The 27,817-nt window shown below is 45.6% G+C and overlaps 2 protein-coding genes across 2 annotated transcripts in view; one reads left to right on the plus strand and one right to left on the minus strand.

Annotated features, from left to right (window-relative positions):
• Nucleotides 1–16,028, minus strand: part of scospondin (subcommissural organ spondin) — a 66,576-nt gene extending 50,548 nt beyond the window's left edge. The window contains exons 1-21 of the mRNA XM_036555007.1: nt 15,976–16,028; nt 14,995–15,204; nt 14,199–14,281; nt 13,534–13,704; nt 10,589–10,812; nt 9,615–9,717; nt 9,299–9,457; nt 8,834–8,919; nt 8,555–8,680; nt 7,991–8,147; nt 7,239–7,479; nt 6,670–6,811; nt 5,742–5,868; nt 5,397–5,569; nt 4,921–5,139; nt 4,243–4,408; nt 3,819–4,065; nt 1,337–1,517; nt 1,094–1,188; nt 705–961; nt 444–578 (exon numbers count right to left, since the gene is read on the minus strand). Coding sequence (XP_036410900.1) covers nt 444–578; nt 705–961; nt 1,094–1,188; nt 1,337–1,517; nt 3,819–4,065; nt 4,243–4,408; nt 4,921–5,139; nt 5,397–5,569; nt 5,742–5,868; nt 6,670–6,811; nt 7,239–7,479; nt 7,991–8,147; nt 8,555–8,680; nt 8,834–8,919; nt 9,299–9,457; nt 9,615–9,717; nt 10,589–10,812; nt 13,534–13,704; nt 14,199–14,281; nt 14,995–15,204; nt 15,976–16,028 — 3,355 coding nt within the window. The remainder of the gene's footprint in view (nt 1–443; nt 579–704; nt 962–1,093; nt 1,189–1,336; nt 1,518–3,818; nt 4,066–4,242; nt 4,409–4,920; nt 5,140–5,396; nt 5,570–5,741; nt 5,869–6,669; nt 6,812–7,238; nt 7,480–7,990; nt 8,148–8,554; nt 8,681–8,833; nt 8,920–9,298; nt 9,458–9,614; nt 9,718–10,588; nt 10,813–13,533; nt 13,705–14,198; nt 14,282–14,994; nt 15,205–15,975) is intronic.
• A 4,668-nt stretch (nt 16,029–20,696) lies between these two features.
• On the plus strand, nt 20,697–24,663 carry aoc1 (amine oxidase copper containing 1). The gene is made up of 4 exons (XM_036522370.1): nt 20,697–22,233; nt 22,683–22,971; nt 23,444–23,576; nt 24,288–24,663. The coding sequence occupies exons 1-4, from the start codon at nt 20,697–20,699 to the stop codon at nt 24,555–24,557; spliced, it is 2,229 nt and encodes a 742-aa protein (XP_036378263.1). The 3' UTR covers nt 24,558–24,663.
• The last annotated feature ends 3,154 nt before the right edge of the window (nt 24,664–27,817 follow it).

Raw genomic sequence — 27,817 nt, forward strand, 5'->3', positions numbered from 1 at the left:
TCAATGTTAATAGATGCTCAAACCATTAGTGGACAAGATGAGCTGGCTCATAACCAGCCCTCAAACAAGCCCTAGAATTGCAGAATTGCAACAGTGAATTTTGGCAAGAAATCTTTGTAACAACATCGGACAACCCAGGGTGAGATTTTTAAGATTGACATCCCACACAAAAGGTGGTCAGCACGCACCTTATAACCCTTTTTCAGCAATCTGAATAATCAAACTAAACAAAAGCCCTCAATTTTCATGTCTCCCTTGTCCCTAACTCTCGCAGGCTCTAGAATGATTTCTTGACTATATCACCCTATAACACGCAAAGTTATCACTTGCTGAAGATTTGAGGGTTTGTGGGATAGCAATGGAGTGCAGCCACAATGTGTTTTATATAGTGGGACTGATTCTCAGTTGGTAATGTTAACCACAGTGCCCCCTAGTGGTCATACCTCCATCCCAGAGAAGGGTGACCCCCAGGCGGGAGGAGAGGGACACAAAGAGGCCGATCCTCTCCAGACTCAGTCCACTGCCTGAGTAAGTCTTGGGCAAAGTCACAGGCATGCCGTTCACCGTCACCGCCTTCCCTGGGGCCCATCAGACAAGGGAAACAAGTTTAACAGCAGGCTGGCCTTATGAAAGGATTCTCTCTCCCTCACTCACTCACTCACTCACCCACCCACTCACTCACCCGCTCACTCCCCGTCTCTCACCTCTCAGCAGGTGCACGGCGGTGTTGCCCACGGTGAAGGTGACGGACTTGGTGCAGGTAACGCCGGTGCTGCCGCAGGGCACGTTCTCGGCGCTGACGCTGAACAGCCCCTCCCTCTCCTGCACCAGCACGTACTCGCAGTCCCCCAGGAAGGAGAAGCAGCGGCCGTCGAAGGTCACGTAGTGCGGGTCGCCCGTGGCCACGCAGGTGCCCGCGCACGGGGAGTGCCCGCAGTGCCAGCGGCGTTCCCGACACACGCTGCAGGTGCACACAGGGGACAAACCGCTCAGCCCTACGGCGCACTCACAGAGATGCTCTTTTCCCTCCAGTCTGGCACGCGGTTTACTGGTAAATACCGTCTATCCTCAGTACAGAGCAAAGCTAGCTCACCAGGTGTTGCAGTCCTTGGTTATTGTGTCATTGCTGTAGTACAGTCTGCCATTGTGGTGACAGGGACACTCGGCCGGAGGGACACACCGGTCACCCTAGGGAGGGACATGCAGGGAATAAGACACACACAACAAGACACTCCAACACACACACACAGACACTGCGGGGCTCTCTGTGTTATGAGAATCTCTGTTAATCTTATGGAGTCAGAGATAAAGCAGACTGTTTGAACTGGGAACTGACCAGCAGCACTGTTCCCTCTGGGCAGACACACCCATGGATGGGGTCGGCACAGGGTCCAGGGGCGTCCAGGCTGGAGCAGGTGCGCAGGCAGGAGCGGGGGGAGTACACCAGCATTCCGGGACACTGGGTCACCTCAGGGCAGGGCTCGTCTGTGCAGTTCCACGCCCCACGCTCGCACACGCTACACCGAGGCACAGCGGCAGACAGAACAGAAAAACAAAAAGAAAGAAAGGTAAATAAATGTCTGCGAGCGAAAATACAGAGACGGCGACACACAAAATCAGATCAACCCAGTGACCTGACCTCATCAGGAAAAAAAAACATCTCAATGTGGAGAATATTTGATCTTTATGTGTCAACGCTAATCAGTAAATCATCAACTGACACTGGGGAGTGACCTTTCCAGTCCATTCCACTAGATAAGTCAAAAAAAAAAAAACTTTTTGGCTGAAACTGAGCAAAGAGTTTTCCCTCTGCTGAGTTGGCACCCAGGGGTACAGACGGTGACACGAGGTCCTGAAAAGGGCAGGACTGACATCTCAGCTGTCTGTCACATGCTCCATCACTGCGTAAATCCCCATGAAGACGAAATGACTTGAGAATGGGCAAGGATTACAGAGCAATATCACAATTTGATAATCTATTCATTCCTTCCCACTGAACATATGGTGAAGGTAACAGTTAAAAATTAGGACTTCTGAAAGGAACATCCAGCTAGTTAGCGCATGGGCACTATGATTCATCTCAAATCAGTGCAAGTTAGAGAGCCCCATTATGAGCAGAGCTACACTCAGTAGGAACAGCCCAGTATTCCTAGAGATTTCTTTTGATATCAAGATCACTGTCCTTGTGGGAAGTACATGGCGAAATATTTATGGAATAATCTCATGATCCTGCAAAAAAAAAAAAAACATCTGCAGTAACACTCTTTCATCATGACATAAAAATTGCTAGGTCATTCAGATACGTCTGTATTTTGGGGTTATGAAATAATCATAATGTCATTTTGAAATCCAGAAACGATTGTCCTGTGATATCTGGGAAAAAAAGTATTTTAAGTGTGACATAATGAACTGCTCTAAAGAAGCTAAGTGCCAAAGAAAACCTTTTTGACCACTAGTGCATGTGGCATATCTGTGAATGCACAGGCACCCTCAGAACATCGGGGGGTCACACGGTGTGCTGCAGATCGCTTCATTTCATAACCGTAATCGATTAATCCAAACTCCAAGTTACCAAACTCTAATCTTATCTGACTCATGACGTACGTTCAGAAATCTGCAAAGGCAGCAAACGTTTCATCTGATTTCCTTTTGTTTGTTCATTTCGTTCATTGAGCAAATCAGATGGGCACTCTGCTTCGCCCACGCGGTGACCCGGTGACGGTTACTACTGGTTGCACAAGTTAGGGGTCAGCTTTGGCTTAGAATGTGTTGACCTTAAACGAGGCCCTCTTCTCCATTATCACATTTCCATTCAAGCAGATCAGGCATGAAGAACTGCACTTAATAATCACACACACACACACGCACATGCACACATGCATACACACACACAGGAACGCACGTACGCATACCCATATGCACACGCACACACCCTGATGGAGGCCAGCTGTGTGAACGTTTCCAATCCCTCTTGAGCTGACACATGGCAAAGGGATGCAATGAAATCAACCTATCCTGAGACAGCAGGAACAGGCCCATAGGGAGATTTCATCAGAGCTCTAAAGCCACTGTGACTTGAGGAGAGACACACTGACGGATGCTGTGGCAGCACTTCCCACCCAGGCTTTGTATGTGTTTCCATCTCAACAGCCACCCTCTCAGCCCCCCCGCCGCCCCCCCCCCCCCCCCCCCAACACATGACAGGAATGAGAGAGAGATAGGGCAGTACCAGAGGAAAAAAAAAAGACGGTTTGAAATGGTTCCAGAATGTACAAATCACTCTGGATAAAAATCAGTCAAACAGACATCATCACCCCTATGTAAAAATGCCCATGCAGTGAGCCTGTTTCACAGCCTCCTTAACCCAAGTGAACCCTGGAGACACTGGCTCTCTGTGCTCCCAGCAGAGCCACGGCGCGAAGGCTGTGCCTTCCTCACTGTGAGGTCAAAGACTTCTGCTGAGTCACCTGCTCTTCACAGCTCCTTATCTCACCTCACAGCTTCTTTCACCTGATTCCGATAAGAGCCGCCACAGGGATCATGATGCCAATAAAGGGCTTATAATTCAAAGGTCAGGAATACCTTCGGAGGTCTCATTGCCAATTACTCCCATTAGCTCACCCTTTTCCCTGTGCTACAGCTGGCTTTTGACATGAAAGCTGAGAACCTGAAGAAAATGGATATGTAAACCTTAGTCTATTAAAATAATGCATGCCAACAGCTTTCATCTGAAGTCACGTAATCAATTCACTGCACCGCAGCCGTCCAGAGGAAGTTGATTGGTGAATGACCTGTGATGGCTTGATCCGTCTACCCACCATGTATTGCAGTTGTCCTGGATGGTGTCTCCAGGCTGGTACGTCACGTCCCCTCTCGCGCACGGGCACATGCTGACGGGCACGCACTGCCCACTGTCGTCCTGCGCCAGGCCCGCGGGGCACCGGCAGCCCGGCACACAGCCGGGCGCCTCCCTCTCGCAGGTCCAGCCCAGCCGCCGGTCGGCGCAGGAGCCCCCGCACGGACGCCCGCACTCCTGGTACACCTGGCCGCCGGAGCACTGCACCGCTGAGGGGAGAGGCAGACACCATGGGGGAGGGGGAAGCTGACACAGAGGGGCGCTGACACCAAGGGAAACGACTTACAGAACGAGAAGCAGAGCGCTGCTGTGAAACAGCGGAAACGAGAACGCGGATCGCAGCGAAGCACGCGGGGCCGGCCCGTTCGCCCGGCGCGGACCCTTACGGCAGAAGGTGTGGTTCCTCCAGGTCACGGGCGCCCCTTCCTCGGCGCAGTGCTGGGCGTAGGCGGTGAGGACTGTGCACTGGCACTGCCTCTGGGGGGCGCACCCGCACACCTCGGTCAGACACAGACGGAAGTAGGGCTCCCTCTCCACCACATCATGGCACGGCTAGCAGACACAAACAGAGAGACGCCATTCGCTCGCTCACATGCCCACCTATGCACAGCCACGCTCGCATGCACAGCAGGCTCCCATAACGGCAAGAGCCGGAAAGGATGGCCACAGATGTGCTCATCCTGCCATGGTCTTAATGGATTCCAAGCCACTAGAGCTAAAGTGGAAAGGGACTTTCCAGCTGTGCTAGTCTATGTTTTAGACATATATATATTCACATATACCTTTTCAAAAAGTTTCAATTTACTGCACTACATATATACACACAGACACCCATACAAAAATGAAATTTATGGTAATACATTGAGAAATACGCTGTTCAGCCCAAGAATATATTGCACATACATTTAAAATGTATTAATGCAAAGCAATACATTGCAGTATACCAAACTGACAAAAATTTACATATTTTCAATATACTGAACTAAAAAATACATTCTCTAAAATATGTTCTCACTATATCATTTTTTGTATGGGTACACACGCTCACTCACACACACACTCACTTGGAAGACAGGGCTGTGGATGACATTGCAGATGGTCTCCGCGTACTGCCTCCTCTGTGTATAGGTGCTGCAGGGGTCCGCAGGGGCGCTCGGGGGAAGGAGGCACTCCCCCTGGGTGAACTTGCCGGCGAAGGAGGCGACGCTGCTCTCCACGTCCCCCTCAGGGGTCATGAAGTCATCGTGCTGACTCCAGGTCAGGGTGCCGCATAGCCCTCGAACCTGCAGCCACATTCCATGAGGTCTTTAGGCTGGCACTCTGCCCCACACTGTGGACTGGCTGAGCATATTAACTCTAAGTGCACGTGATACATATCTCTCATAGCTCTCTCCTTCCCTTCCATTCAACTCAGCTGTTTTGGCATGCAATACGTTTCATAAATACAGCCACAGCACGTAGCGCTCGGACTCGGATAGTCTTAATGGACTTAATGGACAGAATATTTACTCATTTGCTAATTCCAGACCTCGCTGCTCACCTTGTGTGCAAAACCAGGCTGGAGAGTGATGAGAGCGAAGGAGCCATCAAGGTGCCACATAAGCTGGGCGCCAAATGCCTGGATCACTAGGAAGGAGGAGGAGGCCCGTCGCACAGCCAGGTCCGCTGTCACCACGGGCAGCGCCTCCCTCTGGCCGTTCACCGTCACTCCACCTGCACGCTCAAACACAGGAGTGATTATATACCCACATCTGGATACATAGGCACGCGTACAGTATGTCCAGCACTACCCATAAACCGTGTTGTACTTACTGTACATAAGTAGAGAACAGACAGACACAGCACACCTATACCAGTCATAACTGGACATGACCACACTGCTCACCTGTGTCACTGACGGTCACAGTGGTGCGGAGCGCAGTGACAGACATCTCCCTCAGGCATCCCTGCCGCCCTCCCATCACGCACCCTCCACTCTGGACAGTCACCAGCAGCTTGTTATCTACGAAATCCTGCACGCGCACACACACACACACACACACACACACACTGTCACCGTCCATAGGCACAGACACCAACAGGCACTTCAGAACTGGAGTTGCCGGGTTAGCATTAAGATGTGGTACGAAAGACAGGAAGGACAGTAGAGTGGCAAGGTCCAGGCTTTGTCTGCACAGCTACAACATGTCAGGTCATCAGCACTGCCTTTAACTGCTTGGTAAGCCGTAATAACTGTGTTGCTGTGTTACCATTACAACATAAAAGAGCCTGGCTAGAGATGCACAAGTAGTTAGTGTTACTGTCCACAGAAATGCCTGCTGTGACCTTACCACATTTTCCATTTACACTCAGTCATTTAGCAGACACTCTCATCCACAGTGAATTACAAACATGCATGCTAAAGGCTAGGCTAAGAGCAAGAGACCAAGTCGTCTGTGTCCCAACCAATAGCAGAGGTCATTACATAACATACAGCATTTTAATGCGTGATGTGAGTACAAGGGTAATTCTGCAGTGAATTGTGTGCTTTACTCATGCCTATTAAACTCACATGAACTGGTTTTTATTGTAATCATTTCCAAGGACCGGAGTTGGGGGTCAATTCCATTTCAGTTCAGTCAATTCAGGGAATGAACTGAAATCCAATCATGTTCTATGCAGAATTTTCAATTCAATGACTTGATTTTCAGTTCATTTCCCGAATTGGCTCGATTGCAGTGGAATCGACCCCCAACTCTGCCAGGGACATCGTTTCGCACGAGCGACCATTACACACTTATCACGCCTCACGTTAACATATTCGCGCGTCTCACCTCTACCGCCGTGAAGCCGCAGTCGCCGCCCTGCAGGGCGTACCTCTTGCTGTCGAAGGTGGTGACCTGCACGCCCCCGAGCAGGCTGCACTGAGCGGCACACTTCTCCCCCGAGCACTGCCACTGCCCCGCTCTGCAGACACTGAGAGAGGGAGCACACGGAGGCGGAAAACCCCGGCTTCAGAAAAGTAAAAGTCCTACAGTGTATTTGTTCTAGCCATTCACTAAACAAGGTGATTCCACTAATTAGCTCCTCTACCTGGCTGAAGAGCTGTGCTAATTAAATTCAGCCGGTGTGGTGCGTGGGTGGAACGAATGTGCACACTATGCCAAACGTGCACAAGCACCAAGGGGACACAGAGAGGGCGGATTCGATCCCGCTGTCGCGGCTACCGGATGAGCCGAGACGGATCCGCTTGAAAGAGAGCAGCCTGAACGCTTTGTAAGCTGAGGACCAGCGGCGCCTGCACACAACGACTAACACAGAGGCGTAAAGTGCAGGCTGGGGATGACACGCGCGCGGAGATGCCGGGAGTTACTGGGGCGGCACGACGGGCGACAGCACTCACCATGTGTTGCACCTCTGCCGGATGGTGTCGCCGGGCTGGTGGGCGCGGCGCCGGTGGAAACAGGGGCAGTCGTCCCGGGGCAGGCAGGCACCGCCGTGCAGGTACAGGCCGGGGGGACACTCGCATCCCCCGACGCACTCCTCCCGGCACTGCCCCGACGCGGGGGGCAGAGGGGACGAGCAGCTGGGGGGGCACGACGACACGCAGTCGGAGAACACCTGCCCCCTCGGACACACCCGCTCTGGTGGAGAAGGAGAAACAGAGAGGGAGGGAGAGGAAGATGAAAAGGGAGAGAAGTTACAGTTAGGTCCATAAGTATTTGTGACACAATTTTCATGATTTTGGCTATGTACACCACCACAATTTGAAATAAAGGAATCAAGATGTGATTGGAATGCAGACTTTCAGCTTTAATTCAAGGGGTTTAACAAAAATATCATATAAACTGTTAAGAATTACAGCAGTTTTTATATATAGCCCCCCCATTTTCAGGGCCTTGCTTCATTTCAAATCCATTGTGGTGGCGTACATAGCCAAAATCATGAAAATTGTGTCACTGTCCAAATTCTTATGGACCTAACTGTATGTTCATGACCCCAGAATTCATTTCCTAAAGTGAAGTTTCGGGAAGTAGAAGTGATTTATGAAGTAGGAGAAGGTTTGTCTGCGTGAGAGATAACTCTTTTTCTTTACAATGGTGATAAATCAAAAGGAGGTTTTGGGGGTGAGAGGAAGTGACAGGAGTGTCCTACCGCACAGCTCAGGGCTCCTCCAGCTGATGATGATGTGCTGTTGGGCGCACTCCCGGGCGTAGCTGGCCATGGTGTCACAGGTGGCCCCCTCACGCTCCCTCACACCCAGGCTACAGTACAGATACAGACAGGTGTCGATGTAAGGCGCTGGATCCACCTGACCAGCACAGAGAAACACAATCAGAGCAGAGTCATACAACACATCCACCTCCAAAGGCATACACCATGTAGCAGTAATAGTACTACTAGTACGGCTAGAATGTATTTGTGTGCTGCAGTGGGAAATGGCGATGAACAGTCCAGATGTGACATCTGTAATTAGGATGTGTATATTACAGTCCGGATTGCTCTAGTAAGGCCTCACGTCTGTTTCCAGGGACTTTTCAAAACATTTTGCCCGAGAGTATCAGTGGCACAATGGGTAGAGGGCTAAAGGGGCTAAAGCTGAGGTAGGGAGTTTGTTAGCCCATGTCATAGTCAGTGTCCGAGGCACACAGCGTTACATTCCTCAGTGTCAGAGGCACAGAGAGTTCCATCTGTCCGTGTCAGAGTCTCCTGCCTCACCCTGTGGTGACACTGCGAGAAGGGGCTGGCCAGCAGCCTGTGGCACGCCTCCTCCGCCTCCCTGCGTCTCTCCGAGTCACCGATGACGTCACAGCTGTGCCCCAGCTCCGCCGCGTCGCTGCACCCCTGCGGAAGACCGAGGGGGGAGAGCAGAGCTGATTGCCCAGAACATCTGTGACAGCTACTGCAGGGCCCTTCCGATGCACTGGGCCTGAGAGCTGAGAGGACAGGAGAAGGGGCAAACACAGACTGAGAAAATGGACCGTGTCGTTGCCTTACCTCTGTCTGCTGGTCAGGCACACGCCAAGAGTTCCCAAAGCTGGCAGCATACTGGGACACGGTCCCTCCCACTGTGGTGAAATCGTCTGTGCAAATGAGGGGAAGACAGGGGTAACACCTCATTAGGGTAGATGACATGGCTATTGAAAAATAAACCCGCTAGGCAGAACACGCAAACCTGAGGCCAACAGTATGGACTGGCTTGGGATGTTTATAAGCAAAGAGCAGTCCCATCTCAAACCTGGCCACATAATGTGTGTTGTTAAAGCTGCCGCTGGCTGGCTCCAGAAATTATAGTGCTGTCAGGAATTACTGTAGCAATTCACTGTATAAGACAGTTGAGGTAATTTGGTTGTGGGCTTCCTTTGTTTTAAAGATAAAAAAGGGTAAACTCTAGAGTCTGAGCTGATAGTAGCCAACTTAGGTATAGTGTCTTGTACGGCCGGGGACCACAGATTCCCTCACCATCAGCGTTGTTGTTGTAGACTCCACACAGCCCTCTCGTGGTAGCGAGGTGCTCCGCGGTGACGGTCAGGTAGACGCTGTTGCCCATGTCAAACTTCACCCTGACGCCCAGCCCGCTTTCCACAAACACAAAGTCCCCCAGCCAGTGCCCACTGACCCCTGCAAAGAAGGACAGGGAAATCATATGAAATGAAGATAAAAAGGTCAGTCGCTGATCAATCAGTTAGTTGATCAATAATAACATACGAATAAAAGACATTAGGTATATATCTAAGACCAGTCTGTCCTGACAGACAGAAAATTTTACAGACCGTACCATTTTGGAAGACGGCCTGGCCTGGAGGTATTAGCTGGCCATTGAGTGTCAAGTTTCCCTTCAGGACAGAAACCAGGTCCAGTCCTAACATCAGTCTCAGAGCCTGAAAAATAATAATAGCCATTTCATTAGCCAATATTCCAATTCCCATTAGCCAATAGCCAATATTCATTCAGTAGACACAACACACACAGACAAATGCAACTGTTTCACCGTGCAATCAGCTCTATCAGCTACAAATATTAGTAGAATTTTAGAGCTAAACTCTGCAACTTGGACCATTTTGCAAAAGGGCCCACTACCATTCATCACCACCAAAGAATGCTGATGTAATGGGTGTGGGTCAGCGAGTTTTGAACCTGGGTTCTCACTGCTTGCTGCCAACCCCTTCTGGCCAGCATTGGCAAGGCAAATTGCCTCTAGCCTGTCGGCAACAATGCTAAATAACTAGGTCTCAGGGAGTGGCGTAACTGCTGTAACCGCTCGGCTACCTGCTACCCGCTACCCCACAGACTTTATGCAGGGCTCACACGAGCTACTCACTTCAGCTCTGCCACACTGACATAATGTTAATATCCTGCATTCAACTTCTTGGGAATTGGCAATACAGTTGCTACAAATCTATCAAAATTAACCTTTGTTGTTCGACCACTGTGTCAAGAGTTGAAAAAACATCACTGAGATTTCCTCTGTAGAACACACACTTGAGAAACATGAAACCCAGACAACAGCTTCTTCCCCTGGGCCATACAGACTGCTAACAAACACTGACACCTCACCCCCCACCCCCCACTTTTAAATTAGTATTTTATTGTATTTATTGTATCTACACCTAATGTCGTGTGCCTTATTTGTATTGTGTTTAAATAAATGTTCCACAGTGCACTGTTGTTGCAGACCACCCACAATTTCGTTGTAATTGTGCAATGACAATAAAGTCTGTTCTGACTCTGATTCTGAGCAGAGGGCCTCACCTTGCTGCAGCGTCCCTGGCTGTCGCACACTGTGCTGATGTACACGGCCCAGGTGCCATCCGTGGCCGAGGCCATGACGTAGGTGCAGCTGCCCTGGAAGTGGAAGTGCTTTCGGTCGAAGGTGCGGTAGTGCGCCCCGCCCCATGCCAGGCAGGTCGCGGAGCCCTGTGGGTCTCGAAGGGTCCCCAGAACCCCACGCCGTCGAAGAGGGGTAAACTGGGAGTCTGCAGAGACACAACTTCAGCTGTTATGACCAGTTCCAGTTGTTTAGGCAGCCTAATAGGTCTGGAAAATCCCTTGGAACATGACAATAATAAAAAAATGCCATAACATCATTAATACTACTTCTTTCTTTGCTTTTTGTTGCATTTTTCATTAACCTCCAAGGTAGTTTAAAACAACTGACACCAGCATAGTTATTTGGTGTTTTGGTTTATTCCCATTATCAAGACAGTCTTGACAGTTTCTGATATCCTACCATCTCATGAGTAAACTATATGGGGGTTGCCAATGTTGATAAAAAAAGGATATCTCACAAACACATTTGGCATTTAGGAATCATGCCTACTAGATGGAAAAATGGGGGCAAGGGTGCGGAGCAGACAAAATTTGAGAAGATTGCACTAACAGAACAAATAAAGCGGCTGTACTTTAAAAACTAAGGTCAGATAAGTTACCCTCTCCATGAGAGACCTGCACAAGATACACACTGCAGACAAAGTAATAACAAAGTCCACAGCATAATACATTGAAAATACCCTGCCGTAAACTTCTGGCTTTAGACATGTGGACTTCGTTGAAGCAGTGAAGGCCAAGAGAATTTATGATCTTCTAATTTCCCCAGATGATGAATAACTTTGTCAATGTGTCAGCCTCTGTAGGACTTTATTGACTCTTTATTATCATTCACACATAAGCCCTGTTCACACTTGGCACTAACATACGTCTTGGGTGACTGCGTCTGATCACTTCCCCGCTCTATATGCAAACAAACACGTACATCATTTCCCGTGCCTAGTCCGCTGGACATTAAAAGAAGAAGAAGAAATCAAAACAATACATACTGGGTCTATTCCTTGACATGTTCCAGGCAAATCAAATCGCCCAAGATGTTTGACGCACTCGTAATATATCTCTATGGGCTTTTAGAAATTTTCAGATGCAGCGACTCAAATTCCGTTTGCCTTTGGAAAAAAGCAGAAATGCTAAATTAAAATGTTTTTGACTTAACCATATTTGGCTGGCACCTTGCCAGTATAGGTGATCTAAATAGGCCAAGCAAGTTATTTAGTTCCAAACATACTTACGTCATTCACTGCAATGAAAATGTTTCATCGTGTACTTTAGTATCAGTGGTTGCTAGCTAGCTAGATAGCATGCTAGTATTGTGAGCGTGTTTATCAATTACTTTTCTAAATTTAAAGGAAGTGCACTTGATATGGAATAATGTATTAGAAGAAATAAGTGCCGTGAAACCAGCGTCCTGTTCAGCGTCACTGCATCGCAAAAAGCAGACTATTATTTCGACCTGTGTAGCTATGTCTGGGAATCAGCGAACTTTTGTCTTTGAAACCTGCTGTTCAAATTGCCTTAACACTGAAAGCACTGAAGCACCTGGGACACTTAACGAGTGTCCAGTTCAGCGTTTTATGCAGAGGACGTCAGTTGAGTACATGGCCCTTCAGTGTGACCCAGGACACATTAGCATACACACTGCTACAAGAATGTGGCCATATGCGGCCCAGACCACCTCCGAATCGGATCTCAAACCGTCCTGGGTGCATTCATACCTGTACTTAGAGCCGTCCACTTGTGACACCTATCACGGGAGCCTTCCCATTGGTTTTCTTTTGAATTCTGCTCTGCCTTTCACACTGAATCAGACTCACTAAAACAAGCTAGGCTCTCCTGATGCTGTCCCCTTGGCTCTTTTAAACTATGATGAGAGGTTCCCTGTGAGTGCTAGTCTTTACAAAAAGTAGATTTTCACATAAAGGGAATTTGTTCCCAAAACAACAAAAACACATGGAATGTAATGTAACAAAGCAATAAACCAGTGATAAAACCATGCACGTATGTAAATTTAAATGGAATACAGCTATACATCGGACAAGAACATCTCTGAGAAGGAAGCTCCTTCATGAGCAAGTAGAATTTTATAATGAGTGAAATCTTATTTTTGAATGGTTAAAATTATATTTAAAAGAGAAACCTCAGAAATCAAAGGATTCAAAATAGATGCACACACTTTAACTAAACAGATGTTGCTTGTTGACCCAAACTCCACAGCGCAGCAATTTGCAAGTTTTGAAATTCTAATGAATTGAAAGTAGTCCTTTAAGTTTAAAATCCCTGGCTCTGTCATCACTTATCACCCTTATCATTTCTCACAAATTGTTGCACCCAAACGGCCATGTAATACAAGTGCGAATGAGGACGAAACATAAATCATAATATACAGGAAGATGAATTGCAAATCCCATTCTGCAGAAATTAAAATGCAGAGCAAAGAGAGAACCGAATAGATAGATTGATCAAAAGTTGAGTAGTGCCTTTCTACAAGTTAGCGAAGTCACATGAACGCATCTACTTGCTTGGCTGAGGTACACGTGTTGGCGTGAAAGTACATGTAATATGTAGCTGTTCTGCCAAATCAAGGGGCATAGATGTTAGCACATGGGATCAAGGAGTGAAGCCAGGAACAAGGAGTACTGCCTTGGGCAAATATCCATAACTGATAAGTGATAAGGAAAACTAAAAATCTAAAACTCCTGCTTGATTTCAACACACATTTAAAGCTTGTTTTCTTAACAAAGATTCTAATGTTTAAGAAGAAGCCAGTACATTCCTCAAAACCCCATTTTGGTAACCCACACTGCGGCACATAGCATTGTGCCATGCTATGACAGTGCGCCACAGGCAGGGCGGCGACGTGGTGCACTGACCGGGCAGCAGGGTGTAAGTGCAGGACAGGCAGGTGAGGTCTGACGCGTTCCTCCAGCTGAGGCCCCACATACTGCCGCAGCACTGCTCCAGGGGCATCAGGGAGGAGTTGTGCACCCCCGGGAACTCCTCGCAGCTCCACGTGGAGTAGCAGTGTCCCCTCACACCTACCCCTGCAGCAGCCCCACACAGAGAGCAGGCGCACCACCCAGCACAGAAAGACACACACGGACGAAGCAGGCACATTAAAACTGACCACAGACACGTCAGAACGTTCCAGCGAAAATTAAAGGGAATTCCATAATAAACCTACTGCCAAAAACCTCCCAAACAAACGCACACAAGCTGCACTTTCACATCTGCACGGAATGATTTGTAACGGTAAAGCTGCAGGGTTCTGGTTACAGAACACATAATTGATTACAACAACAGAAATCAAAGACATTTATGTAACATTACTAGATTTGATCAACCAATATTAAAAAAATATGCATAAGGCAAAAAACAATAATCAACCAATCAATCAACAGTAATACGCACATCTCTTAAAACCTTCCAAGATTGCTCAAAAAACAGATTATCAGAAATGGAAACAGTGTTTTTTCTTTTCTTTAATCCTAGCTAACACAGCAAAGAGAAGGGGAAAGATCTTCTTCCATTTCTTTACCCTGTGTGCAGCGGGGACCACCCCAGCCCTCACAACATACACGCACTGATCTGTTCACCAGCTGGCTGTCCATCTCTGCTGGTCTGGAGACAAGCAAAACAACACGAAGCATCATTGCACACAAAAAAAAAACGAATACACACAGCATGACGCACATCACATCAGAAAGGTCACACACACAACATTAATCACACATGGTTTGTTCCCAAAAAAGGGCTGTTATTACTTTTATTAGTAGTAGTACTAGGGGTGGCAGTAGTATTCAAATGAAAAAAATAAGTTCATGCATCTTCCATTATGTACATATAGATGGTTTACCTGAGGAAAAACATGTCTGGTATGTTTGTTAGAAAATGTACAATTGCTATTTTAACAAAGAGAAGCAAACTTTATGGGCTGAGCATGTCTGAAGAAAAGCTATTGGAATTCCATACATATTGGAGCTACTGAAGTGTTCACCTGGGGTTAAGACTGTGAGGTTGATAAGAGAAACTGCAAGCACATGCGAGGTGCAGCTTTTACCCTTCAATTTCACCTTCAGGTTGTTTTTAATCTGAAGCTTAATTAATAACTTGCTATGAGCTATTGTTTTTTATTGGGTACCTTTAAATGTTTGAACTTAGTTGACCCAGGAGCATGGTTTTCACATGTGAGAGAGGCAGTATTATTACAGTACATCTGTAAAGACATGTGTTCAAATGACTTGCAGGATCTGACTTTGACCTGATAGTCTGGACTCTCTTCATTAATGGAACAGACAGATTAGATCATTGTGGGAATCTTTTGATTGTCTCACTTGTATAAGTAGCAGGATGCGTTGAGCCCCTGTTGCCTGTAATATTGTGCGATGCCATCGTCACCCCCATGCACATGGCGCATTCTGTCCACATCCAGCTTCCAGCCCTCCAGATTGAACTGGTACACACCGGAGCAGCCCACTTCTCGCTGCAGGCGGGGAGAGACTATCCTCTCTACTCGCTCCTCTACTATGTGCTCACACCAGTGCCTGAAATACAGAGAACAAGGGCATTTAATTTAAACATCAGTTCGTTTGAAGGCAGCAGAGGAGGGGAAACATGGGGGAAATCTGAAAAACATGTCTGGTCCTGTGCTAAGTAGCCCTACATAAAGCCCTTTTTACAGTAGTCCTCAGACATAAAAAGATAGGATAAGGTTGCAAATTACACTGAAAACAGAGGGGAAAGAAATTGCACAAGCTGACCTGCCTGACCACTGATATACTTGAAAACAAACTCTGCATGCAAGCGAGCTTACTTAAGCACTTAATATGAGTCTGTTTCTCTTTTGTTTCTGACTCGTATCGCTACTTTCAGAACATTTCAACTGCTATTTAGATATTCTCATTGTGTGTGTACATTCACCTTTTTTCATGACCACATCCTGCTGTTTCAGCACTCTGCTCTACCATAACTCTAACTGTATGGCATCTGGCATTAGGCAACTGTCACAACAACTCAATGTTCCATTAGCGCTGAGAGCACGAAATTTCAGTCTATCAACTTACTTAGCTGTCGCACCAGCAAAGCAAGTTAGCTGAAAAGTTTGCACAGTAGGGAGTCCTCCCTAACATTATCTCAAATGTCTTCTGGACATGTTGCTTATTGGTCAGTAAATCCGTCCTCTCTCCTGCCCTCGCCTCTTGTTTCAGCGTCTCTCTCTCTCTTTCCTACGCGACCCTTCGGCAACTCTCCAATCACATTTTCTGCATTGCCTCATTCGCACAGCTTTTCCGTGATCCGCTCCAGACAGTCCTCACCCGTTTCCCGCCACTAGACGCAGCCCCAGCACAGACAAAAGCAGCGCCTTCATAGTGTTATTAGATCGCCATGGAGATTCCCCTGGATAGGCCTGAGAGAGGAAGCAAAGAAGGGAGGGACACCGATGATCAGGGCAATATCCAGGCAGATATGTTTCAGCCACGGCAGGTGTACTTAATGGAGCAACAGTGTTTATACCCCGTTGCCTTTCTGTCTGTGACTGAGGACAAATGTTCAAAACATTACGTGAAATCAACAGGTTCTGACACTCTCACACCACAGGTATGTAATGGATTTGCAGAGGGTTGAGGAGTTTTTAAGGGGTTGAAAGTGACAGCTTTGCCGTGGCTTTGACCTCTAAGTCAAAGACATCAGTTACATGATTAAGACCCAAACCACAGTGGATTACAGTGATATTGCAAGTCGAGGGGTTTCCGCTAAATATAGATGTAGCACACTAGTATAGTTTTAAGTAAAACAGTATGAATTTGAAGTCATATTTTCCAGTGAAGGGGGGAGAAATATCTCATTAAACAAACCAGGAGAACTCACCTGGATATTCAGTACCGTAAATGGAAGCAAAAAATAAAACTAACCAAGGCTTCATTCTGTCAATAAACAGCTCTTTGCCACCCAAAGCGTTGGCAAGTTTACAAATGGATATGATCATAAATCCATGAGATATGCACGCAATATAATGGTCATACAATACACACCAAATCAAGCTAAGTGCTAATGTAATTCCAATATTGATTTCTACTCAGAAGGGTGTTAGTAGTACACAGTACAAAATCTAAACCCACCCCAAATTCAATCAATAATTAAAAACATGGAAATAATGCTTTATATCTTCTGTTTTGCTTGCCAAAATGTTAAAAAGCTCCTTAGTTTTGATTAGATCAAGGATCAAATTTCAGTCGAGTTCCTTAGTTCAAAAATTGCATCAAAATTGTATGACGGGTGTTGGTTACCTGAGTTTTCATTGCTGCTCTGGGAACCCCTCTACCTGTTCTTGCCATCCCAGCTGATGAGAGATTCCTCAGAAAGCCAATCTGCTTGTTTATGGGGTGGCAGCTCCGCCGGGCAAGGTTTTAAGTGGCTGGGGGTATCCGAGGGGCTCATTGTGCCATCTGAGGTGCTGGCCATTGGAGGAGCAGTCCCCAGGGAACAGCTGAAGAGGTGTCCATTCGCCCTCACCATGTGACTGTAGCTGCCTAGCTTTGTGTCAAAGGAGCACTCCATGGGACATTTCCCAGGCCACTGGACTGGGGGGGTAGGCATTGGGCTTGGTAACAGCAAGGTGTTTATGCTGGACTAATCCTATAAAGAGCTGCTTTCAGGGGTAGATTTGCAGGGCGTTTATTTAATAAGGGATGTCAACAGCACAGGGAGCCGGGGCATTCAACCTGATAAACACTCTCAGCTTGAACCCTCGACCCGGGCCTGTGCGACACAAACACAGCTGCTACCACACCCCTGCCTGTCAGTGGCCAGGGAGAAACTCTGAGCCAGTTACGCACCCTTTATGTTGGGTGTTTTGTGTCCCCTTCTGGTAATTTGAGACTAATACTCAGAAAAATCCCCAAAACATCAGGAAATTCACAAAATCCCCAAAACATCCACCAGCAACTGCACTGATAACCTGATGGAAATAATGGAAACAGGACTGAATGCGGTAACAAATTTCCCATCAAGCACTGATTCACTGATTTTACTTTTTTTCTTTTTTATTGCATGTCAGTGTCAGATCAAGGGACAGTTGTGTTTGGAATGTTAATTGTAAACAGTATGTGAATGTCTCCTGCGTACCTCACTCGGAATATTGGTAACGTTTCTGAGATATGGTAAGAAACATTATTCAGTTGCATATTCAGAGATTCATGGCGACTTAATATTACAAGGACAAAAACATGCTGTTGGCTCTCCAGTCTTTCAGACTTAGATTTTGGTTTAAAATTTTTAGACCATATTAGCAGCAAACTATTTTGAAAATGGTAAACAAGTGGTTTGTGTCATGGAAACAGTTTACCGCTTTGAAATAAATGAAGCAGTAGGATACGCCATTTCAATAAATAAATGAATAAATAAAAATAATTAAAATGTGTTAATCTGCATAACACCTAAAAATGGCATTATTAAAAAAACAATCTGTGGTAACAATCTTTTGTTTCTGACTGCAATCAATATGCCTTGGGAGTACCTTCACCAATTTTCTTGCGAGTAATTACAGAGAGGGCTCTCCAATCTTCGTATTTACCACCCCTGGACTTTGTCATTCTTTGACTATAGCATTACCCCACATTACATTACATTACATGTATTTAGAAGAGGCAATTGTGGGTTAAGTCTACCTTGCCCAAAGGTACAGCGGCAGTGCCCCAGTGGGGAATCGAACCGGCAACCTTTCGGGTATGAGTCCTACTCCTTAACCACCCTATACCGAGAAGAAACAAAACGACAGTAGAAATTCTCCAACAATCTGTAGAATGGAACACTATATAAGGGACAACTTAAGTCTAAACTTTAACCCGTGTATTGATTTCGTAAGATTTAATAAAGCACACCAAACAGACTTTCTCACTTGTTCGGGTGCGAAATGACTAACGAATGTGAGATTCCATTTAGTTTCTCCGTCCTACGCTGCTCTTAAACACAAGGAGAAAGGCTGTCGCATCACCCTGGAGGATATCGCGCTTACATAATGCAGGAACCCAGAAAACTATAGCCCTCAAACTGAAAGTAAAATTTTTTCATCGGTGTTTTAAAATTGCTCCCTGGACTTCATCTTAAAGCTGCAAGCAGACAGATGCTCCGAAAGGATTCTAAAATGCCCCTTTGAGAGTTGGTAAGTCGTTGGTAACTGGTTACCATTGCTATCCAAATCAATAACAAAGAGATGAGCAGACCAACGTTTAACATGATTTTACACATGCAAATTCACAACTCTATTTTTTTATTTTCTTTTTCACCAGTCAGCCAATCACGCGTTCATTACCAAGGGTCTATGCAGATAAATATTTACTGTTGGTATACATAGCCTTTTTTCTTTTTAATATTACTAACTGCAGCTAACTACCTGCAATATTTTTCTGCCTCATAAAAGGTGCGAGACGGTTGCATCGCATTAGGTAGTTAGCTACCCGATACTTCCAATTGTGTTAATATGTAGTGAACCCTTTACATTGTCTCATTCGAGAAAAATGAAGTAAATAATATTGCAAGCTATAGAAAGGACTCCATGCTTTCCCGTTATACAACGCACAACTTTGGACAAGCCGACACCTCAGTCAGGGGTGTATGCAGTGATGCTGACATTATTGAATCATGCTTGAAATTATTTGGTGCGTTGCTGCACAGTGAGAAAATAATCCCATGCTGACTCGACCAATGAATTAGTGATCACTTGATCGGTCCCATCACACCTTTCATGAGGACGAGTGGACAAAAGAGACGGCAAATTCCTGCCACCATGCTAGCATGGCCTGAATGCTCTCCAAGGGTTCAGCTTCTAAGGTGAATGCATTAATTCTTCGGTCTTTCTGCGCAGTAAGGACTGTAGCATACAGTAAGGGTTTAATTTTGTATGTTTTCTTGTTTTACCTGTGTTCAATAAATTGATATCCGTTTACTTCTGTGTGGCTGACGGTGTTTTCTGGTGTAACACAGGAGAATCTATGTAAGGATTAATAACAACATAATGAGTCTTACTGTGGGTATTTTCCAAGATATTATTGCCGTCCAATTGAAAATGAACAGGATGTACACTTCCTAGTTTGCCGTAGAGGACAGGAACCAAAGCTACACGGGCTGCAATTTGCAGTCTTTTCACACATGAGCGTGAAGCTCATTATGTTGATGATTTACTACATTGTCAGCACATTTTAGCACATCATTCATATTGATTCAAGAAATCATGCATCATTAAAATCGCTTCTGACATATTTTCAATAGCAGTTTTGTTAGAACTTAAAATTCACAGTTTAACTCTTTCCTTGGGGGTAAATATCTTCCATGCCGCTGTGACTTGACAGATAGTTACACAAGTTCTAGGAACGAAGTTTTTTTTACAGGAATGAGACAAACGTTGGATTAATGATTTATAGTGTCCTGGGATTTCATCACTTTTATGATCTATGGTTTCCCAATCCTCCTGTCTAGAAGAAGGCTGTTAAAAGGAGCGCTAGAAGATCTGATCTTTACTTTCCTACAAGTGGGGATTAGAAGGGAAACAACTGCTGTGATTTTCCCAGAAAAGAGAACTTGGAACAAGAGGAATCTGGAGGGTAGGGAGAACATTGGTGTTTTCATAACATTGTTTATTAAGCAGAATATTATATTATTTAACAATAAATAATGATTACTTGGCGAACGGGCTAGTTACAGTATGATGTGGTTGTAATAACCTTACATCTTATGAACTGTACCACATAAAAACACAGATGTGCATGATGTCAAGTGCATCAGTGCACAGCTAAACATTTAACAGACCATTTACCAGAATTTTGAATGGTGCAACAAGGTGAGTTATTTTCATTTGCAGCAGAAAATGGGGTTAGTGGGAGAGTCAGGGAAATGAAACATGCATTTGTAGAACATGAAAAAATTAAATGTGATGAATTTGTTGTATCTGTAAGGAAGTATTAATACGCGTATACATGATCCATGCAGGCAGGCATTCCCTTGCAGTTATTTCTCTCTATTTGTGTCTCTAGGTGTAGCCATGTGGTGCCACTATCTCCTGCTCTTGTCCACATTGGGCATGGCAGCTGCCGTCTCCAGAGGACGGGAGCATGCGATCCACGGGGCGTCCATGTTCGCCGATCTCACTCCCCGCGAGATGAATGCTGTGCGGGATTTCCTAATGTCTCGTAAGGAGTTAGGGCTCACCGCCACCCGGACCACAGAGCTGAAGAAAAACAGCATCATCCTGATGGAGCTGCACCTGCCCCGCAAACATGAAGCCCTGAGGGCGCTGGACCGAGGCCAGGCTAAGCCTATGCGCCATGCCCGGGTGGTGGTGCAGTTCGGCAATCAGCCCCAGCCCAACATCACCGAGTATATTGTGGGGCCCCTGCCCTCACCTAACAGCTACCAGCTCAAGACCTTTAAGGATAACCAGGCAATCAAGTTTGAGTCACGGCCCATGTCATGGGGCGAGTACGAGCACATTGCCGCCCTTCTGGAGAAGATCACTCAGAAGGCCCACAAGCTCCTGCTGGAGAGCACAGGCTTCTCCATGTATAACTGCAGCAACCGCTGCCTGACTTTCTCTGACATAGCACCCCGTGGGCTAGCTTCGGGTGAGCGGAGGACCTGGATCATGCTGCAGAAGTTTGTGGAGGGGTACTTCATCCACCCAGTGGGGTTTGAGGTCCTTGTTAATCACCAAAACCTGGACCCAGAGCAGTGGAGCGTGGAGAAGGTCTGGTACAACGGGCAATACTTTGATAGTGTGGAGGAGCTGGTGGAGCGTTACGACAAGGGAGAGATAAATAAGTCGAAGTTGCCAGAGCACGATGACCAGGACCTGTACTCCACCTACATTCCCCGTGGCCATGGAAACACACGCACAGATATACATGGACCCAAACTGGTTGAGCCTCAGGGGCCACGCTACCATGTGGAGGGTAACTTCGTGGAGTACGCTGGCTGGTCCTTTGCTTTCCGTGTGCGCTCATCCGCTGGGCTTCAGGTCTTTGACGTCCGCTTCAACGGGGACAGGGTGGCCTATGAGATCAGTCTGCAGGAGGCCATTGCTTTCTACTCTGGAGACACCCCCGCCGCTATGCAAACCAAATACATCGACGCTGGCTGGGCCATGGGCACATCTGACTATGAGCTGGCCCCGGGTATTGACTGTCCCGAAATCGCCACATTCTTGGACGTGTACCACTACTACGACACTGACAAGCCTGTGCGCTATAGGAATGCCTTGTGCATCTTTGAGATGACAACAGCGATGCCTCTCAGAAGACACTTCAACAGCGACTTCAACGGAGGCTACAACTTCTACGGAGGCTTAGAGAATCATGTCCTGGTGATCCGGACAACATCAACGGTGTACAACTATGACTACATCTGGGATTTCGTTTTCTACCAGAACGGGGTTATGGAGTCACGGGTCAGTGCCACGGGCTACATCCATGCCACCTTCTTCACACCTCAGGGGCTCCATTACGGGACCAAAGTCTACAACTATGTCTTAGGGAACCTCCACACACACCTCATCCACTACAAAGTGGACTTGGACTTAGCTGGTAAGTTCCCTGGCTGAATGCAAATGTTGAGTTGTTTCTGGCCTTCGCTGGGCCTCTGATGATATGACTTAAATACCGTGTTGAGTCTGCTGCTTGGTGCATTGTTGCCGTGTGCTCTTTGCAAGAAGTCAGAGTCTCTCCTGAATGAGTTTATTTTGATGAATACAGATTAAAGTATAGCACTATACACTACATTACTATATGCTATATAGACTTTACAGATTGCTATACTACAGTCTGCTTGCACTATATGTATTTACTTCACTGATGATTAAAAAAATGCAATTGTGCAATATGCAATTGTACCCTTCACTTGAGTGGTACCAAACATTTGAGGCAGAGACAAAGCTCATCCGATACAGGTGTAGATCTTACCTTTAGCCTAGCTATTTCCCCTGTCCTATGCATAGTACCCTTTCAGATTCTTAATTACAAACCTCTGTGCTCAGGGCGAGAGAACAGCTTCGAGACCATGGACCTGAATTACGAGGAGCTCACCAACCCGTGGAGCCCAGAGCACAAAATTAAACAGTCCCGCCTTGTCCGCACGCAACGCGAAAAGGAGCGGAACGCCGCCTTCCGCTTCGGCAAGAAGTTCCCCCGCTACCTGCACTTCTACAACCCCAACAAAAATAACAAGTGGGGCCACGCGAGGGGTTACCGCATCCAGTACAACTCCCACGGCCACAGCGTGCTGCCCCGCGGCTGGAGAGAGGAGAACGGCATCACATGGTCCAGGTGCGGCTGCGAGGGTGAACTCACGCCCTTCGGCTGTTGGAGTCCTTATCCCATTTGTCATTCAAGGGCCCTCTTAGACACCTCTTTATAAACACTCACAACTCAGCCAAGGGACACTCACAACTTGTTACACCACAACTCTGATTTTTCTGGTTATTCAGCCCTGAAGTAAAAGCGGAACCTTCTTTACTGGCCAAGATTGTCAGGATCTATCAGTGATCAGTTATGAAAAAATATTTCTCAGCCTCAGGGTTGGAGATCCGCTGTAAGAGAAGTAAAAACCTTAACTGCAGTAAAAACTTTTTTTCCGCAAAAAGACAATAAATATTAATTTGGATCCACTGGCTTGATTCTGGATTCAGTCAACTCATAAACCAGACACTACTGCCCATTTATGTCTTGTCCTCATGGCTAATGGCTGTATATAATATGCAATGTCCTTCTAACCAACACTCTTCTTCACCTTGTACAGGTATCAATTAGCAGTGACACGACATAGAGACTCCGAGGCAACCAGCAGCAGTATCTACACCCAGAACGACCCCTGGGAACCTGTGGTTTCCTTTGAGGACTACATCCGTAACAATGAGAACATTGTCAACCAGGTCAGCAGAGCTGTTTATTAGCACAGCTATTAGGCCTCATGTTCATTGGTCTCACCAACTAGGTATCGCTGCATCACAGGATCATCCAATCCTTATCTGCAAAAAAGCAAAATCGCTTGTGCTCCAGTGTTCATTTATTTATTTTTTTTTAACAAAACTAAAATCTTCCCATGGAAATTCATAAAGGATTCCTGTATTTTGTGTTGAATCTAATCATACGTATATGGCAAAATTTAGGGAAAAGTCTCCATTATGAAGTAATCTGAAAAGGGTGTATTAAGAATATTCTTTAGAATCAGTTCTTTTTTGTCTTATACAGCTTCCAATTCACGTTCATGAAGAAATTACAGAGTGAAATAATTTAAAAAAATCTTTGAGGAAAAGTTTTCTCGTGATGGGAATAATAATAATAGCAATCATAGTGAGAAAAGAAGAAAACAGATGTTAACAGTGGTTTGTCTGCTCACTACTCATTACTCAGGCCAAGTGTAAAGGTTCATCCATGTTGACTTATCTGGCCTGCATACCCTCATCTTGTACACTGAGTGTCACGGAGTTTTGATAGATCTTACCTCATGACAGTGTCCTTGTCAGTCAAATGCCTATGCCTTACAATACCACCTGAAAATTGAAAAACACTGCAGATAAATTAAAAATAACGAATTAATAAATGATTAGATTCAGCCAAATTGACACTGCGTCTCCCTGCAGGATCTGGTTGCCTGGGTGACGGTCGGCTTCCTACATGTCCCACACTCAGAGGACATCCCCAACACGGCCACGCCTGGTAATGCAGTGGGCTTCTTCCTCCGCCCCTTCAACTTCTTCGATGAGGACCCATCTCTCGCCTCCCGGAGCACAGTTATCGTACGGCCAGGGAAGGACAGGAAGCCAGAGGTGCAGCGGTGGACCCCTGAGGTCGTTGGCCACTGTGTCTCGAACAAGCCATTCTTCTACAATGGCACCTACTCTGGGGTTTGAGAATAGCCTCTCTCCTCTTTGTACATGAAAGACACTGTGGGCCATATACATGCCAGAGCTTTATCAATCAAGTGAGGACTCAAAAAGTTTAAATGACAGTGTGTAAATTTACATTTATTCACGTGGCTTTTATCCAAAGCAACTTACATAGGTAACAGTTCTTTACAATGTTATCCATTTATACAGCTGGATATTTACTGAGGCAAGTGTGGGTTAAATACCTTACCCAAGGGTACAGCAGCATCCCAGCAGGGATTGAACCGGCAACCTTTCGGTTATAAGACCTGCTCCTTAACCACTATGCAACACTGCCTCCCCTAACTACAATGTCAAGGCATTCTGTGTTGAGAAAATCCTATCTAGATGTTTAGACATTTGTTATCAATAATAATGTCTGCAGCAATCAAATGTTTATTATATATATATTTTTTTTACTATTTTGTATTTAATGCTGACTTGTGAATCATTTGAAAATGCTCGATTTATGTTTCGTTAAATACAATATGGTTTACAACTCACATCAATTTTAGTCAGACATATGTTTGGTTTATGTATGTTTTTTGAAACATGCTGTATATATACTATGAAGATCTTTTATGGATTTTTGATTGGACTGCAAATGAAAACGCAGACATGCTGTACTTAATAGGAATGTGTACTCTTCCTTCACAAGCACATAGTTCACCTTCTAAGTGATATTTCCCGAATTTGGGGCATTAAATACTGCCTTCCTCATGTGTTTTCCTGAAATAAGCGAGTCATGTATTTGGAAAAGAGATTGTGCATTCCTTGAAGGTCTGGTGAACACATATTTCAGAAGAATAAACACAAGTGGAATGTTTAAATAAATGCCTTTTGGTGACCTCCCATAACTTTGTCTGTATGGATTTGTTTAATTCCCAGCAATCATGTTTACAGTTTAAGCCCTGATTTCACAAACGATTCAGCTGGCCAATTAATGAACCAAACCTATGTAGCAACAGTACCCCTCTTTTGCAGAAGGGGGATTTTTTTTCCTCTTCTTATATGGCATGCTTATATGGTTGGCACGCTTGCCTCGTTGTGTAAGAGGCCAAAGAGAGTCATGATCCTGACACTCCGGGAGAAGGTCTCCATGGATGAGGTTTAGCAGCTGGGGCATCCAGGATGCAGGACACCGGGATCAACTACTGTCTGGCTCCTAGACCCCACCAAGCCTGGCAGGAATGCTTTCACACTGAACAGGACAGAGCCCCTTGAGTAATTAGTTCCCGGTTCTCTGTCCGGAATCTCCCCACAAACAATCCAGGATTCACCTGCAGGGTTGCCCTGGGAAACAGTAACACAAAACACACATGGAACAGACAGGGCTGGATGCAAGCAGCAGAAATGAATTGCAAATAGGCATAGCCATGATTTCAGTCCTTGGGGTGTCTCGTTTCATGAAAAATATTTCAACTTAACAGAAATGTTTACAAGACTATTTCATTCAAATGAAACAAAACATCAATTAAGAAATAATTACACCATCAATTAAATTAATAAAGTGTGTAGAATAATACCGTATCAAGACGCACATATTATGTGCTGATTTTCCTTGGGTATCAAAAGATAGAGAGCCATATCCAGGTAAAACGTTCAGATGAAGCAAAGGACAAATTCTGTTTTTCAGAAGACTGACTCTAACCTTTAAAAAAATCCATCTCCCAAGAAGGCGTCCATTTAGATCCTAATGCCAGAAATGCACCATATCCTCATGTGATTTCAGCACACTGTTAATAACTTCAGATGGCAACCTTACCATGCTGAACATGATTGAATGGTTTATCTGAACTAAAATAATTAATTCGAGCACAGTAAATACCAGACACCTCACAGTTATGACAGTTAGATTTTCACAAAAATGATTCAGTATTTCCTGAAGCTATTATTACCAACAGAAATGTTTTACAATCCTGCCATTTACTGTGCCTAATGGAGCACAGACCATAATGTGAAAGTACAATAGATGTTCAGCGAGGGTGGTTGTGCCTGGAGAATACCAGCACGGTGCAGCCTGAGACGAGGGACAGGGTGGGAGGTGAAACTGAAAGGGTTTTTTTTTTGGCTTACCACATTAGGTAGTCGCTTCGTGCTCAAATTCCAGCAACGACATAAAAAGCAGTCAAAAAGCAGTTCTTGAGGCACAATTAAAATGAACCTCGATAAGGGGTAGCAGAAGGGGAATGCCCTGTACGTAGATGTGCCTGCCGAATAAGTTAATCAGGGGTCTGCCATGGGTTGGAGTGAGGAAACAGCCGTCTGAAAAGACAAAGACCCATGTTTGTAAAGCGGTAGCAGCAGTACCTTTTCTAGTTCACCCCTATAATTTTTTTAACATTTTGAACATGATCAGCTTGACAGGCAGACATGCTATACAATTTGAAGGTAACACTGTGGAGAAAAATATCTGTCATATCCCATCAAGTCCAGTCAAAGTCTTCATGTGAGTTCCCTCTCCAGCTCCGAGGAACATGTGAATGCTGCTGTAATTCAGCCTTGACATATGTTCTATTTCATTTCCTCTGTCACATAGACGAAATACTTAATGAGCCTGTCACCCTTCTGTTGCTTTTCTTCTGGTGGAGAGTGGGGGTTCCTTCATGCAAAGGACATATCTAATCCAACTGAAGAACGAAGATGCTGTGGAAAAAAGAATGGGTTTTTGCTTCCACCTAGTGGTTAAAATTTAATTGTACGGGAGGGGCTGACACCCCTGCTGTTCCAATGAAGCATGACTGTCATACGTACACAATGATCATTGCAGTGAAGTGGCTTTCTCGTTTCACAAAACAGGCACTGAAGAATTCACATAAATGTGCCCCAAGGGAAGAGCATGCCAGTCACACTACAGTTCACATGTTTTACATACAGAAAAAACATCCAAGGAATATTACATGCCAATGTGACATTTTATGTTCTTTCTTGTTAATCCAATTACATTTTCATTTTCATAAAAATGTGATTTAGTTGTCAATGTCAGGTTTTATTCTTTTTTCTGGCTTTCATGCCACTTGAAATCTGTGTGACCCTTATTACTAATAAAGAAAAATATGAAAATCCCCTAAGAGAAACTGAGCTACAATACTCTCTGAAATGCTGAAAGCCACTCCTTGAACCCCCCCCAAAAAAAAAAAAAAAATTTAGAACTTTTTATACCTGTACCCAACAACTAAAGCAGTTGTTGGGTACAGGTATAAAAAGTGAATGTTCTTAACCAAAGGCATTGCAGTTCCAAGCTC

Source organism: Megalops cyprinoides, chromosome 2, assembly GCF_013368585.1.
Source record: "Megalops cyprinoides isolate fMegCyp1 chromosome 2, fMegCyp1.pri, whole genome shotgun sequence".
In the NCBI taxonomy this organism is placed as follows: Eukaryota; Metazoa; Chordata; class Actinopteri; order Elopiformes; family Megalopidae; genus Megalops; species Megalops cyprinoides.